This window comes from Solanum verrucosum, unplaced genomic scaffold (assembly GCF_900185275.1).
Source record: "Solanum verrucosum unplaced genomic scaffold, falcon-dt-bn FXZP01000009.1, whole genome shotgun sequence".
Taxonomy (NCBI): domain Eukaryota; kingdom Viridiplantae; phylum Streptophyta; class Magnoliopsida; order Solanales; family Solanaceae; genus Solanum; species Solanum verrucosum.
The window spans coordinates 836684-853994 of NW_026020231.1; the positions used below are offsets into that span (position 1 = coordinate 836684).

At 32.4% G+C, this 17311-nt stretch overlaps 4 protein-coding genes across 5 annotated transcripts in view; 2 read left to right on the plus strand and 2 right to left on the minus strand.

Annotated features, from left to right (window-relative positions):
* Positions 1 to 17311, minus strand: part of LOC125832506 (inorganic pyrophosphatase TTM1-like) — a 164024-nt gene that overhangs the window by 87759 nt on the left and 58954 nt on the right. The window lies entirely within an intron of this gene.
* LOC125832516 (uncharacterized) lies at positions 544 to 2061 on the plus strand. Its single transcript, XM_049511681.1, has 5 exons — positions 544 to 653; positions 746 to 816; positions 981 to 1098; positions 1639 to 1700; positions 1798 to 2061. Exons 1-5 carry the CDS (start codon positions 560 to 562, stop codon positions 2059 to 2061), a joined length of 609 nt encoding a protein of 202 aa, XP_049367638.1. The 5' UTR covers positions 544 to 559.
* LOC125832518 (uncharacterized) lies at positions 6610 to 8939 on the plus strand. Of its 2 annotated transcripts, XM_049511683.1 has the most exons (6): positions 6610 to 6703; positions 6797 to 6867; positions 7044 to 7161; positions 8080 to 8132; positions 8227 to 8401; positions 8893 to 8939. In XM_049511683.1, the coding sequence occupies exons 1-6, from the start codon at positions 6610 to 6612 to the stop codon at positions 8937 to 8939; spliced, it is 558 nt and encodes a 185-aa protein (XP_049367640.1). The 2 variants fall into 2 exon arrangements, 1 of the variants encoding a protein (XP_049367640.1); XR_007443229.1 differs by lacking the exons at positions 6610 to 6703; positions 6797 to 6867; positions 7044 to 7161; positions 8080 to 8132; positions 8893 to 8939 and adding an exon at positions 7617 to 7658 and having other exon boundaries at positions 8227 to 8334.
* LOC125832510 (UDP-glycosyltransferase 89B2-like) lies at positions 14925 to 16594 on the minus strand. Its single transcript, XM_049511673.1, has one exon. It carries the CDS (start codon positions 16497 to 16499, stop codon positions 15060 to 15062), a length of 1440 nt encoding a protein of 479 aa, XP_049367630.1. The 5' UTR covers positions 16500 to 16594; the 3' UTR covers positions 14925 to 15059.

A 17311-nucleotide genomic window follows, 5' to 3' on the forward strand; every position in this document is an offset into this window, starting at 1 on the left:
AAGTTTGACTTAGTTTCGAAGTTCTCATTCATTTGCTACTTATACCACAACGCCTTCAAAACTAGACACTATAGTTAATGCACCCTAAGAAGTGTGATTTAGACTGTCGTTTCTAATGCAAATATTAATAGTTGCTTCTATAGCTTAAACTCATAACCTATGAATCACACGAAAAAATGAAAGGCTTAGTCATAGGTGTAAATTTAGGTAGGCCAAGAAAACAAAACAAAAGAATTCCTCGTTGCATGCATGGCGCGGCAGACAGGGGAAAAAACAACCGTATCTTCAGCTCCACGCTATCATAGCCCTTTTTCCCTAACATCAACGCATATAAACCATCTTCCTCTTTTCTTTTTTTCTATTCAGTCTTTTGTGTTTCCCCAGGTGCTCAATTGTACCTATTAACCAATTTTTTAAACAAGAAAAAGTTAATAATTCTAACCCTAGCTTTGACTTGGGTTTGGAATTTGGGCTTTCTATAAATCTCCCCTGTTTCCTTCCATGTGCATCCTCCCTCTCCTTTATTGCAGACATACCAAAAAAGAAAAGAGGTCAAAAAATGGTGTCTTTAAGTTTTAGTTCCTTTATGCTTGTTATGCTACTCTTCATTTTTCTTACCATAAAGGATACAATTGCTCATACTGACGATCAAGGTACTTACTGCCTTTCTCTTTTTTCCACTCTTCAATACATTTATAATTTTATTTTTCAATGGAAATTTAAATAGCTGTTCTTCCTTATGCAGCTAAACAAATAGTCCATGAGGCTGAAATTGACAACATCAGGGATCTAAGGAGTCATCTGAGTGTGAAGAAGGTAATAAAGTTGATTTGATAATTTCCCCTTTTTTCCCACCGATCAATAGTGTTTTCACTTATCATCGAGCGTGACTCGAACTTCACTGGTTGATGATGAAGTTGTTCAACCACTTATTACATGATCAAAATTCTTATTTTTCAAAGTTAAAATTGAAATTTCAGGAAGTTTTAGATGGTGTACCGGCAGCTGCTGAATTCAGTAATGTAAAAATGGGAGGAAGAAAAATGATGATTGAGAAAAAGGAAGACATGAAGGAAGTGAAGAAAGCTGAATCATCAGGTGCGGCAAGTGCAAGTATCCATTCTATTGGAAATTTAAAGTACCATAAAGGGCAGGGGAAGTTGAGAAAAATGAGCGGTATAAGTAGTAAAAGCCATTCAATGAAGGCCAATAGAGGAAGTTTTGTCGCTCTTAATGCTGATTATCACATGGCAAGACCTCACCCACCTAAGAACAACTGAGTGAACAAACTCAAGAAAATTAGTAGAAAGAGAGTACTATATATACTTGTATGTATAAATAGAAAGTTGCACGAATTTTCAGTTTCACATGACGTGCAAGAGAATGCAATTCTTTGTAGTTGATCCATCTATTCTTTTTTCTTAAGCAAATTAAGTGAATGGAAATATGTTTTTCCTCTGTTCTTTTTTCCCTCCCTGCAATCTTCATCAAGTGTCTAAATTATTTAGTTTTGCTCAATTAACCTTACATCTGCAGCTAGCCTATGTAATTTGCATTTAGCGAACTGGAAATATGGAAAGGAAAGGAAAAGAAATGAAATCATTTCTCAATTTGGGAATTTTCTCCTTTAAAATGCAGGAAACTACAATAGTCCATCCAATAGGCCGCTTGGTGACTCACGAAAGAACGTACATCATCAGGTTCCCCTCTTTTAATTATACGCAAATTTACTACACTAATTTTAGTGATTTCCGTGTTACTATATTTTTTTTCCTTAATTTGAATTTCATGATGCAGGGGGATGAGAGGGAAAATTCGATGATGAATTCAGCAAGAAGACTCAACTCGAAGAAGTCATCCACTAAATTAGTTTCAACAGATGATCAGTTTGATGATAATGGATCATTTCAGAAGCTTGAATCAGAGAAACTTGTGGACGATTCGACTGAGTTTTTCACCATGATGAACAAAGACTATGTTGGAGGTCCAAGATCTGGAAGCAAACCCCATCACAAACCCCCAATCAACAATTTCCAGCCTCTCCACACATCACATCCTTAAAATTATGTTATTTTTTTGGTTTTGGTTCAACAATTTTGGTCTCCTCATAGGAGGGAAACTAAACACTAACCCAATTTTGCTTAGTGGCATGTACTAGTTAATACTAATTTTTTTTTTCTAGGTATGATGTACTAATGTGTTGTTATTAATATGTAAGAATCAGTATTTTGATTCCTTAATATTCTATACAGTACCACTGGTCAAAACAGAAATACTATTATTTTTTAAATAATACTACTGCTAAGAATCTCAGATTGACAGTAATTTATGATTAAAGCTCAATTTGGCGCCGATGAAACACTGTAACGTCACATGGTTAGTTTCCAGCATTTTTAGTTTTATGTCATTTTTACGAATCTTTTTTATTTTTACTCGTAAAAGATCTGAAATGATTTTTTGTGACCCTAAAGTTTCTTGCAATGATCAATGGTAACCTTTGTGGACGTCAACTTCTTACTGTGCACATCTTTTACATCAGTATCACAACAGTTCTAAATAGTAGGAGAAGACATTTTATTTCTTATTATTTTTTGCTTTCCTCTTTTACCTGTTACCATTACATTGTATAATCACAATATTGTGTAATCCCAAAATCACACTGATTAACCTGAAGCCCTAATTAACCTGGCCCTGTTGCTCAGACTCGGCCCAATAACTCTTCTCAGCCCGATAGCTATTTAAGGATATCCTTATTGGGTTGGGGAAAATTCACAATAGAGGAACTTTCATATATAGCCACTCAAGAATAGCTTAATTACTCTCCATAGTTATAATTTGATAATAACAATTCGTAGTTACATGTTATAGGGAGGAGAGAGGCAAGCGAGACTGGAAGAGAGAGGATAGAGGCGAGCGAGAGAGGGCAAAGAGTGGGAGAGAGGTGAATTGTATATGTATATCGGTTAGATAATTGTATATTATACATATGTATTTGTATTTATGGCAAGCGAGGTTGGGAGAGGGAGGAGAGAGGCGAGCGAGAGAGGGCAAAGAGTGGGAGAGAGGTGAATTGTATATGTATATCGGTTAGATAAAATTTATATTATACATATGCATTTGTATATATGGCAAGCGAGATTGGGAAAGGGAAGAGAGAGGCGAGCGAGATTGGGAGAGGGAGAGGGAGAGGGAGAGGGAGAGGGAGGAGAGAGTGGGAGAGAGGTGAATTATATATGTATATCGGTTAGATAATTGTATATTATACATATGTATTTGTATATTCTAGCGAATTATACATATGTATTTGTATATTCTGGCGAATTGGCTAATTATACAAACTCGAAGTCAGTCCATGTAATTAATGTATAATGTTAGTCGCGAGTGGTGTCACACCCCTTTTTTTTCCCTCAAAATTAATTTATGTATGTTTTGAAAGAAAAAGAGTTTCTCCAATTAAAGTAACATTTTGAAAAGGGATTATTTTATTATTCAGAGTCGCCACTTGAAATTGAGTTTTGGTGTTCCAAGTCACCTTATTTAAATCCCTAATCAAAAGGAAATTTGACTCTTTATTTTATTTGGTCTGCGAAAACAAAGATCGGGTAAGGAATTCTGTTGACCAAGGGGAAGGTATTAGGCACCCCTCGAGTCCCGTGGTTCTAGCACGGTCACTTCATTGCCTATATATGACTTAAATTAATTTTCAAATATTGTATTATTAACTTATTAATAAAAGTTATTTACCTCATTATTGAACCTATTTATATTATATTAATATATGTTCGTTAATTAGAAAAATGTATAAAAAAAATGTATATCACATAAATTTATTCAAACATAATAAAGTAAAGTTAATAGATGGATATTTACAAATCTTGAAATGTCTTGTAATTTCTTTTCTTCTCCTTTTCTTTTTCATGTATTTGTATTTATTTATTTTTATTGTAGATAGAAAATATATAGGTATCTAATTGCTAGGAATTAGAATTTGTGTAGGATTGAGATTTTTTGAGTTTGAGTATTTTAGGATTGAATTTTTTTTAGTTAGATTTAAAATAGAAATAAATTTTTATGTGATCTGGATTAGTTTTAGCAAGAAATTCTAAATAGATTAGGACTATTTTTTAGAAAGATTTTTCCTTCTTGATTTTTAATTTCTTTTTTTTTTCCTTACTTTTTTTTTTCTTTTTTACGTTTTGGGTTTTATTAATTTATTAATTTTTTCTTTGTCTCTTTGTATTTTATTTTACGTTTTTTTTTTTTTTTTACTTTATCCTTTTTATAATTTTTTATTTTGTTGGACATTCTGCTTCTTGTCTTTTTTTTTTATTGTTTATTTTATTTTATTGTTTTAATCATTTTTTTTTTCTCTTTTTAAGTTTTTGTTCTGTTTCTTTCTACTTTTCTTCTTTATTTTTTTTATTCTTTATTTATTTATTATTTTAATGTTATTTTATTTATTTATTATTTTTTTTACATTCTGTTTGTCTTCTTATTACTTTTTTTATTTTTTGTTATGTTTTTGTTTTCTCTCTTTTTAATCCTCTTTATTTCATTTTTTTTTTTACGTTATTGCTCTTCTTTTTATTTATTTTTTTAAAAAAAATTTCTTCTTTTCTTTTTATACTTTCTCAAAAAAAAATTCATTAGTTTTCCTCTTTATTTTTTTGATATTATTATTATTATTATTATTTATAATAATGATAATATTATTATTCTTAATACTGAATTTCTAAATAAGATTTATTCTACTCTTAATTAACAATTCTACTTAAAGTAATAGTTTTCCTATGCTTATTATCAAGATAAACTATTTTTTTAATCAAAAATAAAAATAAAAGGACTAAAACATATTCCACATAGCTTTTTCTGAATCATTAATTAATTAAGTTTTTTTTTTATTTATTTACATCAAAAGCATTAAGTCTATAAATAATTTCAACAAAATTTCTTAAATGAAAACTAAGCTCCAAGAAATATTATCTATTCAAAATTAAATATCATGAAATCAATTTTAATATCAATTGCATCTAAAGAGCATAAGACAAAATAAAAAAAAATGTATGATACATCATTTATTTTTATTTTTATATTATTTTTTTAACAAGAAACATCTTCGGTTTCGTTTTCCTAAGCATTCATAAATTCTCAAAAATAATCACAACATGCATCACAGATTGCTATTACATAATAATAATATGCGATTCAAAGAACTTCATATTATTGGAATCGAGTTTTCATACAAATCTTCTATTTAAATCATGCGAGAATTTAGAGTTACCTCGCTGCGAAAATTGATACCACAAAAACAACTGCTACTATCTACTGATTTCCAAAGTTAATAGCTAATATTAACTTTAAAGAGCCACGAATCCGAAACTTTGAGCGAAACCTCGAACGCTGACCTAATTCTCAAAAAATAAAACTCACTTTTTGTTATATTTTTTTCTCTCTGTGTTTCTGTTTTTTTCTGTGTGTATGCCTCTTCTTTTTCTTTACTGAGCGTATGTTTTTATAATAGTTTGGGGTGTGAGTCTGGTGCTAATTAAAAGGAACGTGATGGAGTGTGCATAGGATTTAATTTAAAATTTAGTTGAGAATTTTAGGATTGAGATAAAGGAAGAAAAATAGTAATATAATATTAACAAACAAATAATAAAAAATAAAAATAAAATAAAGAAAGAACGAACAGAAAAGAAAGAAAAGAAAAGAAAAAAAAAAAGAAACGTGTAAAAAAAAAATAAAAAAAAAAAGAAGAAGAAAAGAAAAAAAAAATAGAAGAGAAAAAAAATAAAAAATAAAAAAAACTAAATGGGAGGAGGATTTTTAGCAAATAAGTTAAGGAAGTTGGGGTAATTAGGATAAAGGTAAGGTAATTTGAAATTTTTAGGACTCTTCTTTTTATCTTTTATTATTATTTTTTCTACTTTTCCATGATATATACGATTATTATTATTTTTTAGACTAGATAAAATTTGAAAGATTAAAACTAAATACGTTAAATTCAAAAGCTCTCTTTATTAAACTTTAAACATAAAGTGAACTTATAATTTGTTGTAACTTTCAGTTTATTTTAATTATAACCCTACTAGAATAATAATATTTAAGTATTAAAATTGGGTGTAAAATTTTTATGTTTTGATCAAAAATTAGGTGATCACAAGTGGTAATTATAGAAAACTATAGCTATGATGAGTAATTAAATAGTATAAGTTTGCTTAATCACGTAATTTTCCCTTCATAATAATATAACTAGGCCCCCTAAATATTTCCTGATTTTGATATAACTAATGCCTAAATTACATTTGCATACACATTGATCCGAAATTTTCAGATGAATTTCCACAAGCAACAAACAATAACATGTTCAGTGTGATCTCACGAGTAGGGGTTTGAGGGGTAGAATTTCCGCAAACTTAATTAGTTACATACCATGCAGCTGGCGAAGCATATCTCCTCGTCTTCGTTCACAATATCAGTTAACATTTTACCCTAGCTTTGACTTGGTTTTGGAATTTGGGCTTTCTATAAATCTCCCCTGTTTCCTTCCATGTGCATCCTCCCTCTCCTTTATTGCAGAGTATAACAAAAAAGAAAAGAGGTCAAAAAATGGTGTCTCTAAGTTTTAGTTCCTTTATGTTTGTTATGCTTCTCTTCATTTTTCTTACTATAAAGGATACAATTGTTCATACTGATGACCAAGGTATGTACTGCCTTTCTCTTTTTTTCCACTCTTCAATACATTTATAATTTTGTTTTTCAATGGAAATTTAAATAGTTGTTCTTCCTTATGCAGCTAAACAAATAGTCCATGAGGCTGAAATTGACAACATCAGGGATCTAAGGAGTCATCTGAGTGTGAAGAAGGTAATAAAGTTGATTTGATAATTTCCCCTTTTTTCCCACCTCACTTTACGAGGATCAATAGTGTTTTCACTTATCATCGAGCGTGACTCGAACTTCACTGGTTGATGATGAAGTTGTTCAACCACTTATTACATGATCAAAATTCTTATTTTTCAAAGTTAAAATTGAAATTTCAGGAAGTTTTAGATGGTGTACCGGCAGCTGCTGAATTCAGTAATGTAAAAATGGGAGGAAGAAAAATGATGATTGAGAAAAAGGAAGACATGAAGGAAGTGAAGAAAGCTGAATCATCAGGTGCGGCAAGTGCAAGTATCCATTCTGTTGGAAATATAAAGTACCATAAAGGGCAGGGGAAGTTGAGAGAAATGAGCGGTATAAGTAGTAAAAGCCATTCAATGAAGGCCAACAGAGGAAGTTTTGTCAATCTTAATGATGATTATCACATGCCAAGACCTCACCCACCTACGAACAAGGTACTAAAGTTGATTTGATAATTTCCCCTTTTTTTCCACCTCAATTCAGGAGGATCAATTGTGTTTTCACTTATCATCCCGTGTGACTCGAACTTCACTGGTTGATGATGAAGTTGTTCAACCACTTGTATAAGGCCTCACTTGTTGTGATTTCACGTGATCAAATTTCTTATTTTTCAAAGTTAAAATTGAAATTTCAGGAAGTTTTGGATGGTGTACCGGCAGCTGCGGAATTCAGCATTGGAAAAATGGAAGGAAGAAAAATGATGATAGAGAGAAAGAAAGACATGATGGAAGTGAAGAAAACTGAATCATCAGGTGCGGCAAGTGCAAGAGAAAAACTTTTTGGTAGATCTAATTAGATGCCTTTCTTCAGTTATATGTTCTTGTGAAAAAGGGATAGTACTATATATACTTGTATGTATAAATAGAAAGTTGCACGAATTTTCAGATTCGCGTTACGTGCAAGAGTATCACAATTCTTTGTAGTTGATCCATCTATTCTTTTTTTCTCAAGCAAATTAAGTGAATGGAAATATGTTTTTCCTATGTTCTCGATCAACTCCTCCCTGCTAGCTTCATCAAGTGTCTAAATTGTTTCGTTTTGCTCAACTAAACTTATATCTGCAGCTAGCTGTAGCCTATTTAATTTGCATTTAGCGAACTGGAAATGATCAAAGGAACGGAAAAGAAAAAGAAATTATTTCTCAATTTTGGCATTTTCTCCTTTAAAATGCAGGAAACTACGATAGGCATCTTGGTCACGACTCACGAAAGAACGTACATCATCAGGTTCTCCTCTTTTAAATATATGTAATTTTATTTACTATTTGCCTGACACTAGTTTGAGTGATTTCTCTCCCCTTAATTTGAATTTCATGATCAGGACAATGAGAGGGATTCGATGAATTCAGCAAGTACAGACAACTCGAAGAACGATGATCAATCTGATGATAATGGATCATTTGAGAATCTTGAATCAGAGAATTTTCAGGATGATGCGACTGAGTTTTTCACCATGAAAGACTATGTTGGAAGGCCAAGACGCAAGCCCGGTCACAATATTTTGCCCTGATTTTCTTATCATATTTGAGTTTTACTTTTCTTTCGAAGTAAGTTTAAAGTATTACCATAAATGCTTTAACTTTTATCTGAAAAAAAATTATAATTCTCTTCTATATTTGATTATTTTTTTCTTAGGGAAAACTTATGAAACCCTAAAATTTGAAGACTCATCTTCTCATGCATGATTAGTTTCTTTCGAAGGGAAAACTTTTTTCTCTTCTATATTTGATTATTTGTTTATGGGTGCACTTTTTCTCTCAACCGTTTTAATATTTTCTTTTATATTAGTTTTCATGTAAGAGGTACCAGTGTATGACGGAGGTATCTGCATACTATTTACGATAGTTCGAAAATGTATTTGTCTTTTTTTCTTTCATATATTTAATATTATGTTTTTAATATAAATTTGTTATTTAATTTATTGTTATCTTAATTTGTAATTATAAACTTTCGCATGATATCCTAATTACTTTGAAACCCAACACACAAACCCCGATCAACAATTCCCAGCCTCTCCACACATCAAATCCTTAAAATATATTTAATTTTTTGGTTTTGGTTCAACAATTTTGTCCCCCTCATGGGATGGAAATTAAACAATAACCCAATTTTGATTAGTGGCATCAGGCATGTGCCTTCATGTACTGGTTAATAGTACTACAATATTTATTTATTTTTCTAGGTGTGATGTACTACAGTATTTTGATTCCTTAATGTTCTATACAGTAACACTGACAAAACAGGAAGACCATTTTTTTAAAAATAATTCTACTGCTAAGAATCTCTGAGAGACAGTATTTTATGATTAAAGTTCAATTTGGCGCCGATGAAAAACTGTAACATCACATGGTTTACAAACTTATATTATTTTTACACGTAAGAAATCTGAAATGATTTTTTTTTATGACACTAAAGTTTCTTGCATGATCAATGATAACCCTTCTAGATATCAACTTCTAATAGTCATTGCTAAAATTTATCGGTGGCCTCTAAAGTTGGCATCAAATTTTACTTAGACATCTTAACTAAACAATGTTCATTTTAGATACCTCATATAGGGTTCCGCTGTGTTATTTTGACACCTTTCTTTACAATAAAAAAACTGAAGGGGAGTGTTGTCACGCCCCAAGCCTACACCCTGAGCGGGACTGACACTCGAGAACCATTGCTGGCCCCAAGCGAACCCTTGGTCTGGCTTAACTTATAGTGGAAGACTTAAACATTAATACATGGATTCAAAAACACTTTAAAAACAACTGTCTCAAATAAACTTATAACGTTTAAGGATAAACATTCAAACTAGCCATAAATGGCAACTCAAGACTTATAGCAAAAACATTTGAAATACAAGATTCAAGAACTATGACTATTCGTCTATGAAGCCTCTAAAACAAAGAGGAACGTCAGGACAAGACCCTCGATCATCCTAACAACTAAAGTACTAAATCAAATGATAAAAAGGGTCCTCCATAGCAAGGAGGCTCACCAACTGACTCTGAGTACTCAATTGGATCAACGAGGCGCTAGATGCTAATTCTGGTTACCTGTGACTGCATCATAAAACGATGCAGGCCAAATGACATCAGAATATTGAATGTACGAGTATGCGAGGGTAAAACTAAACATAACATAAGCTTGAAAGGAATCTGAAAAGAACACTTACCTTGGCTTTACTCAACTCATGAATAACTCAACTCAAATGCAGGGTAAAAACAACAATAATAGTGCAGTACATACAAATTATTTAAAACTGTAGGTGACAACTCAAAGAATTAAAGAAATACAATAGCAACTCAGTTACATATAAGGTAATATAATACTATGGCAGTTTCTCTAACCGACAACCACCACTATGAGCCTAAGTGATGATATAATGTCTCGCCCACGCTGCCAGAACTGTCCTATACCTTGTTGTGATATAGAACGCCTCAACTAAGTGGATCCACTAGTCTATGCTAAAAAACACTATCCATGATGGCTACATGGTTTATGGAGACTTGAGTTATTATGAACTCGTCCCCATATCGGTGCTCAATACTACTCTCAAAATATACTCAGCTCATATGTTTTTAAAACAAAACTCTTTCTTTGATTTGAGATAATTACTCAAAACTTAGCTTAAAAGCTCTCTTGGAAATCGATGTTTCCTCTCTTGTTTAAATGTGAAAACATTTAACTCTTGGGAATACTTAGTTCCTATATAACTTTTGAAAAAATGAACTTAACTCTTTACTATTTGCTCAACTCAAAACTCAAGTCTTAAAACAAAGTTAAAACGTTTGTAAAAGATTTTTGAAAACTATATGAACTTCTCTTAACTTGACTCTTTACTTTCCTTGAATTGAATTATCGATTCAAGGTTCACGATCTCATGTTTATGGATGATTTCATGATGTTTAAACTTACCTTAGAGTGTAGAATTTGACTAGAAAACATAGGTACATTACTAATGAACTAGTACGGAAAGAAGTGTGAAAAGATGGAAAGAGTCCACAGATTTCACAAAGTCCTTCAGGTCGCCGGTTCGAGCCCCAGCAGGGCCACTGGAGGCATTACAAACCGGCCGCGTCTCCAGGGCCCCGTGGAACTAACCGTGGTGGACCTGCCTTGAAACAGCGGGACCCGGTGGGTACAGCTAGTCGGGTTTGCAAAGCGACGCCCGGAAACCACGGTAAAAAAAATAAAAAAAAATAAAATAAAATAAAAAATAAATAAAAAATAGTTCTTTCAAATAGCGAGATATTACAAGTGTAATACACTCGTTGATAATGTGGCAAACAACCAATTAAATGCTTATATGTATCATTTCAAGTTAATAATTGTTTAAAAATCTATTTTGTAAATATAATTAAAATATTATTCTAAAAATATAAATTTAACCCCCCCCCCCTCCACCCCCTCTGCATCGATGGTAGTTGTCTTCTCTACTACACCCAACATTTTTTTTTAATCTACCTTTTTAATTGTTTCATATGTTTTTTTTCTTTCTATTTTGGTGTTTTTTTTTAGAGAAAAAGAGAGGAGGAGGGAGGAAGAGAAAGAAAGAAAGAATATAAAATATGAGTGTTTGTATCCATTTTTTCGACGAAAAAGATAGAGAACGGTGATGGTACCTTACCCTCCTTTTCCATCAAAAATCATCCTTTTTCATTACACTCAAAATCTCGTTTGTACTTTTTTTTAAAATTAATTCTTTTCTTTTGCTATTTTTCATATTTTTTTTTCTTTCTTTTTAGTTTTGTTTTGTGGGAAGAAAAGAGGGAGAGAAAGAAAGAAAGAGAGAATAAATATGAGTATGAGTTGGTATCCATTTTTCCGGCAAAAAAAGTGGAGGGAGGTGATTGTAGATTTAGTAAAGTAATACAATGAAGAAGAAGAAAAATGGCTTGAATAAAAAATTCAATCTCCATCGAAGGCGTTTAAACTTCGGTGGTTTGAAAAATAGAGAAGAAGAAGAGAAAATAAAATAAAAATTAGCTAAATTGAGCCTTTCACGCTCTATTGTTGAGTGTATCACACTCACTTTGACATACAATAAGTGTCAAAATGATACAACGAGACCCTATAAGAAGTGCTTAAAATGAATATCGCTCAATTTAGGTGTCTAAAATGAACATCGCCCAATTAAGATGTCTAAGTAAAATTTAGTGTCAACTTTAGGTGGCCACCTACGAATTTGACCACGTCTTTTTGAGTTGAAATTACAGTTCTTAATTGAAGTGCATCAGTATCACAACAATTCTAAATAGTGGGAGAGGCCATTTTATTTTTCTTTTTTTGCTTTTCCCTTTTTCCTGTTAGACTGTTACAATTACATTGTATAATCCCAAAATCACACTAATTAACCCGGGGCCCTAATTAGCCTGGCCCTGTTGCTCAATTTCGACCCAATGTTCTTCTCAGCCCGATAGTTAGTTGATGAATATAAAATTGTATATAATAACAAACTATTAATTCAAATTAAATGTTATAACTATAGTTTGATTTAATTGTACCCCATAGCAAACTATTGTTATTTCGTCTCTCTCCCCAGTGAATCTCGCTCGCCACTCTTGTTCTCGTTGGGCAGTCTCGCTCGCCTCTCTCGTTTTTATACAAACACAAATATATAAAATGTGTTTGTGTTTGTATAAAGCGAGAGAAAATTGTATATACACATATATTTTCATTCCACCCTTCCAGATCTCGCTCGCCACTCTCACTCGCCTCTCTCACTTTATACAAACACAAATGTATATTGCGTTTGTGTATGTATAAAGCGAGAGAAAATTATTTATACAAATGTAGATATTTTCATCCTATACCCTTATGATTAAACAAATACGATCTTCCCCTGCCTAGTTTTCTTTTGTCTTTCTCTCTTTCTCGCTTTATACAAACACAGATTATACAATTGATTCTTTTGTATATGTATACCGAAACAGATTATACAATTGTTTCTTTTGTATATATGTATAGAAAAATAACCAGTTTCTTTTGTATATATGTATAGCGAAATAGCCAAAGCAAACATAAAGTTTGCTATGAAGCACAATTATGCAAACTATATCTATAACATACAAATATAATTTTTGTGTTTGCTATATGTGAACGTTATTCTATCCTTATTGGACTGGGGAGGACTCATAGCAATATAACTAGGGGCCCTAAATAATTCTTGATTTTGATATAACTAATGCCTCAATTACATTCGCATACACATGATCCAAAATAATTCCGCAAGCAACAGACAATAATATACCCAGTATAATCTCTCGTAGGGGTTTGAAAAGTAGAATTTTCGCAAGCTTAATTATATTAGTTATGCAGCTGGCGAAGCATGTCTTCTCGCCCTCGTTCACAATATCAGTTAACATTTCGCCCTAGCCCTGCACCAACTCTTCCAACCACAGACAAGATAGTTACTAACTTAACAATGATTCTTCAACTTCATTAAATAAATATTTTTTCCTCACTATCCCCGTCATTCAAAATAAAAGATGAAGCAACGACCAAGAAATTTGAACAACAAAAATACTACTCCATATAATATGAAGTAAGACGACGCATATATTGTGGCGAAATGAACTTATGGACTCTTATACTGGCATGAGTTTGTATTATGAACCCTTCTACTTGAACCTTTGTCAACTGAATCCTTAAACTTAATTAAAATGAGACTTTAAAATCTTTTTCAACCATTGTGTAGCTCACTCTCTCTTAGATAAATGACATTTCATACCCCCGTCACATATATTAATGTCACGTCATAATTAATTCATAACTATTTTAAAATTATTAACCAAAAATGTTACTCCACAAAAGACAAAAATAATAAGTTTTCTATTTTAAAAAATAAAATAAAATAGTTATTTCTCTCACATTTACTTCTCCTTCCTCAACCCACAACCACCGTTAACACCATCTCTATTCTCCTTAAAAAAGAAAATTCTTCTTCAGGCCGTCATTATCTATTACCATGACAAGGCCCTTCAAGTTCTTAAAAATCATAGTTCAGTTTTTCTCAAAGTTTTTATCATTGCAAATCTTAATCGTAATCATCTACCATCATTTGAACCACCATAAATCATTTTTCACCATTGATGTCAATAAATCACCATTAAAATACTTAAATATATCATTATATTTGTATACAATTTTACATAACACATTCCACCTAATTTCACAAAGATATCCAACAATCACTTTTCATCCTTCAAAACTATTGAATCTTTGTCACCCCATGGGTTGTAAATTACCAAAAAAATGAAAAGATTACATATATCTACATCACCAATACATTATCATTTCTCAAAAAGAAAGAAAATATGAAAAAAAAAAAAAAAACCGGAGAGGGCTGGGAAGGGAAAAAAAGAGAGAAATAAGGGTTGGTGGGGAAGGAAAAGAAGAAAGAAGTAAAAAAATCATTTTTAATTTTCTTATTTTTATTTTTTATTTTAAAAAAAATTTAGTCTAAATTTTGATGTTCACGCTCCTTCAACGCGTGATATCATGTATTTGTGCCAACTCAATAATTAAGTTGTCACATAAGCTTGGTCAATGGTTAAAAGGGCTTAAAATATTGAGTTTGATTAAGTTTAAGGGTTCAGTTGAAAAATGATCAAATAGAAGAATTATAATATAAACTTGTACAAGTATAAGAGTTCATCAGACCATTCTGTCAATATATTGTTGAAGTTAAAGAAAGTTTGTGGAAAATACAAAAAAGCAGACCAAATATTTCCACTTGCCTGACCTACAACATTGGAAAAGTCGGTAACGTTGATCACTATGAGAAAAAAATTTCTAGGGTAGTTGGTTTAATTTATAATAACGATTTGACTTAATATAGTACTCCTATTAGACAATTATATTTAAAAAATAAAATACTTATAAACAAAAGTCCTTTTTTTCATTTTTTGTAAATAGCTTTGAAAGCATTTTAGTCATTTAACACAAGCATTTTTTCACCAAACATATTAATTGCATATTATTAGATTCACCAAACATATTCGCTTATTATTAGATTCAACGTGCAAATTTGCAAACACTTACCCATAATGTTTATTTCCATATCTAATAGATAAAATAATCTATGCTTACATATGGGTATTGTAAACGATAAATCCAACGATGTAGCCTTTCTAGAATTTTTAATTGCCTCAAAAGTTTGTTTTACACTTCGATTTTTGTAGCCTCCTCCCTTAAATGTTTTACGAACGCTGCCAAATCTTTGAATGAGTTCCCACCTTCTTTAATGCCATTAATTGCAACTTTTCGTAGCTCCGATGCACGAAGTCTTCGCTCTTCTACGTTGTTTCCTTGCACAGCTTCCGCCAGTAACTTAGCCAACTCGTCCGAATTTGGTACCGTTTGCGCACCTTCACAAGCTCTAATAGCTACCTCATGCTCGTCAACTAAAAGGTTCGCATTGGCAAATTGGTCAGCACCCATCGGCCATGTTAACATTGGTACACAGGCTATTAAACTTTCGAGAGTCGAATTCCAACCACAATGAGTCAAGAACGCGCCTATAGCTTGGTGTTTTAATATCAACACTTGCGGGGACCAGTCTCTAACAACCAGGCCCCGTCCAGCCACTTTTTCCTCAAACCAAGACGGGATCACGCCGTAATCATTTGAAGCGTGTCCTTTGAGGGCTCTTTTTGCCGACAAAATGAACTTGACACCACTTTTGTCCAAAGCTATGGCTAATTCCTCCATTTGTTTGTTTGTTAGCACAGCTTGACTGCCGAAACAGACGTATACAACCGAGTGATCTTCACATTTGTCAAGCCATGCTAGTATTTCACTAGTTAAAACAGAGCTCGAACAGCCTCTGTTTGATTGGCCGGAAACATCATCCTCTCCCGGAGGAAGTACTGGTCCAACAGACCATACCCTGTTGTGACCCAAATCTTTCATCAGATGATCCAAATAAACATTTTCCAATTCCATAAACGTATTGAAAACGATTCCGTCACTCGCTATATTAGCGAGATAGCATTCTCTGATGAATTCCGAACTTGGGTCTCCTTCAACATGGCTCCGGTAAATAGGAGAGAGCTGCCAAAAAGGGAATTTCGGGGAATTGGGGATATTGGGGAAGTGAAAATATTCGTTTTCATCGTTGGGGTTTTTCCTTTTGGGCATTTCACGCCAAAGTGAATAAACAACAGATAGGAACAACGCGCCGGAGGGGGAGAATACGTACCGGCGAATACCGAGCTGGGTGGCGATTTCGTGAGTAAACCCCAATAACATATCGGAAATTATGGTTGACGGCGGCGAAGGGTGGTTGCGGAACCATTCCAATATGGGATCTCGAAGTTTTCCGAGATTGTACATCATGGAACGGAACCCACTAGCAGGAAGGTCCTTGACGTTCTCTACGCCGGCGGGAATTGAAGGGTGAGATGGAAAAGGCAAAACGAGAGTTTTTATTGATGGATTCCTGGAGAGAAGATGGTCTAAGATTGGGAGATTTTTGGGGGTGACTAAAATAGTGATGGCTACTCCATTGTTGACTAGCTGATGAGTGAAATCCAGAAGGGGAAGCATATGGCCTTGTGCTGGATAAGGTAAGATGAGAACATGAGGGTGATTTTCAGACATTTTTCTCAGTTGCCGATGAGGGGAGCCGCCGGGCCGGCGTTCAGGCGGTGAATATTGGGAGAAGAAGAAAAGGAAAATGGGAAAGTGATTAAACTTTCAAGGTCAAAGAGCAAATGTGTGACTTGGCGGTTTCCTTTTTTTCTACTTAATTAAGAGAGCAAATGGAAATAATTTTCTACCACATTTTATTTGAGTCAATAACTCATTAGTTAACCAGCCACAATTAACTAATTATTATCTTGACCGTTGACTACTATATTTTTGAATATTTTTCTCTAGAAAGGAAAAAGTAATTAATACTCCATGATACTCTTTTATTTCAAGCTATAAATAATATAGTCCAATTTTGAATTTAACTAATTTTTAAAGTTAAATTATATTATCTTAATTCGATATTTTGAATAAAAAATTTAAATTATTAAATTTTTTTGCATATCAATGTGATAATAAATTATCACAAAATGTTAATAAAAGTTCTTGTAGTTTGACTCTAACAAAGAAAATCATGATAATTAAAAATGAACGGATGAAGTAATCTTTAAACAATATTTCTTATGTTCTTATTTACCTATCGTCTTTAATATTTGTCATTTCATAAAATCAATGCATAAATGGTATTATTTTTTCTAATTTACCGTTGAAAGTTATTAGAACTAAAAATATATATTTGATCAACATAGAAAAAATTAAGTAAATAAATTTGCATTCATTGGTCAAATTAACTAATTAAAATAAATCAACTCATGTTCATTGATTGAAAACTTACCTAATTTCTTAAATGACGTGAAATAAAAAATGGTGACAACTAAGAC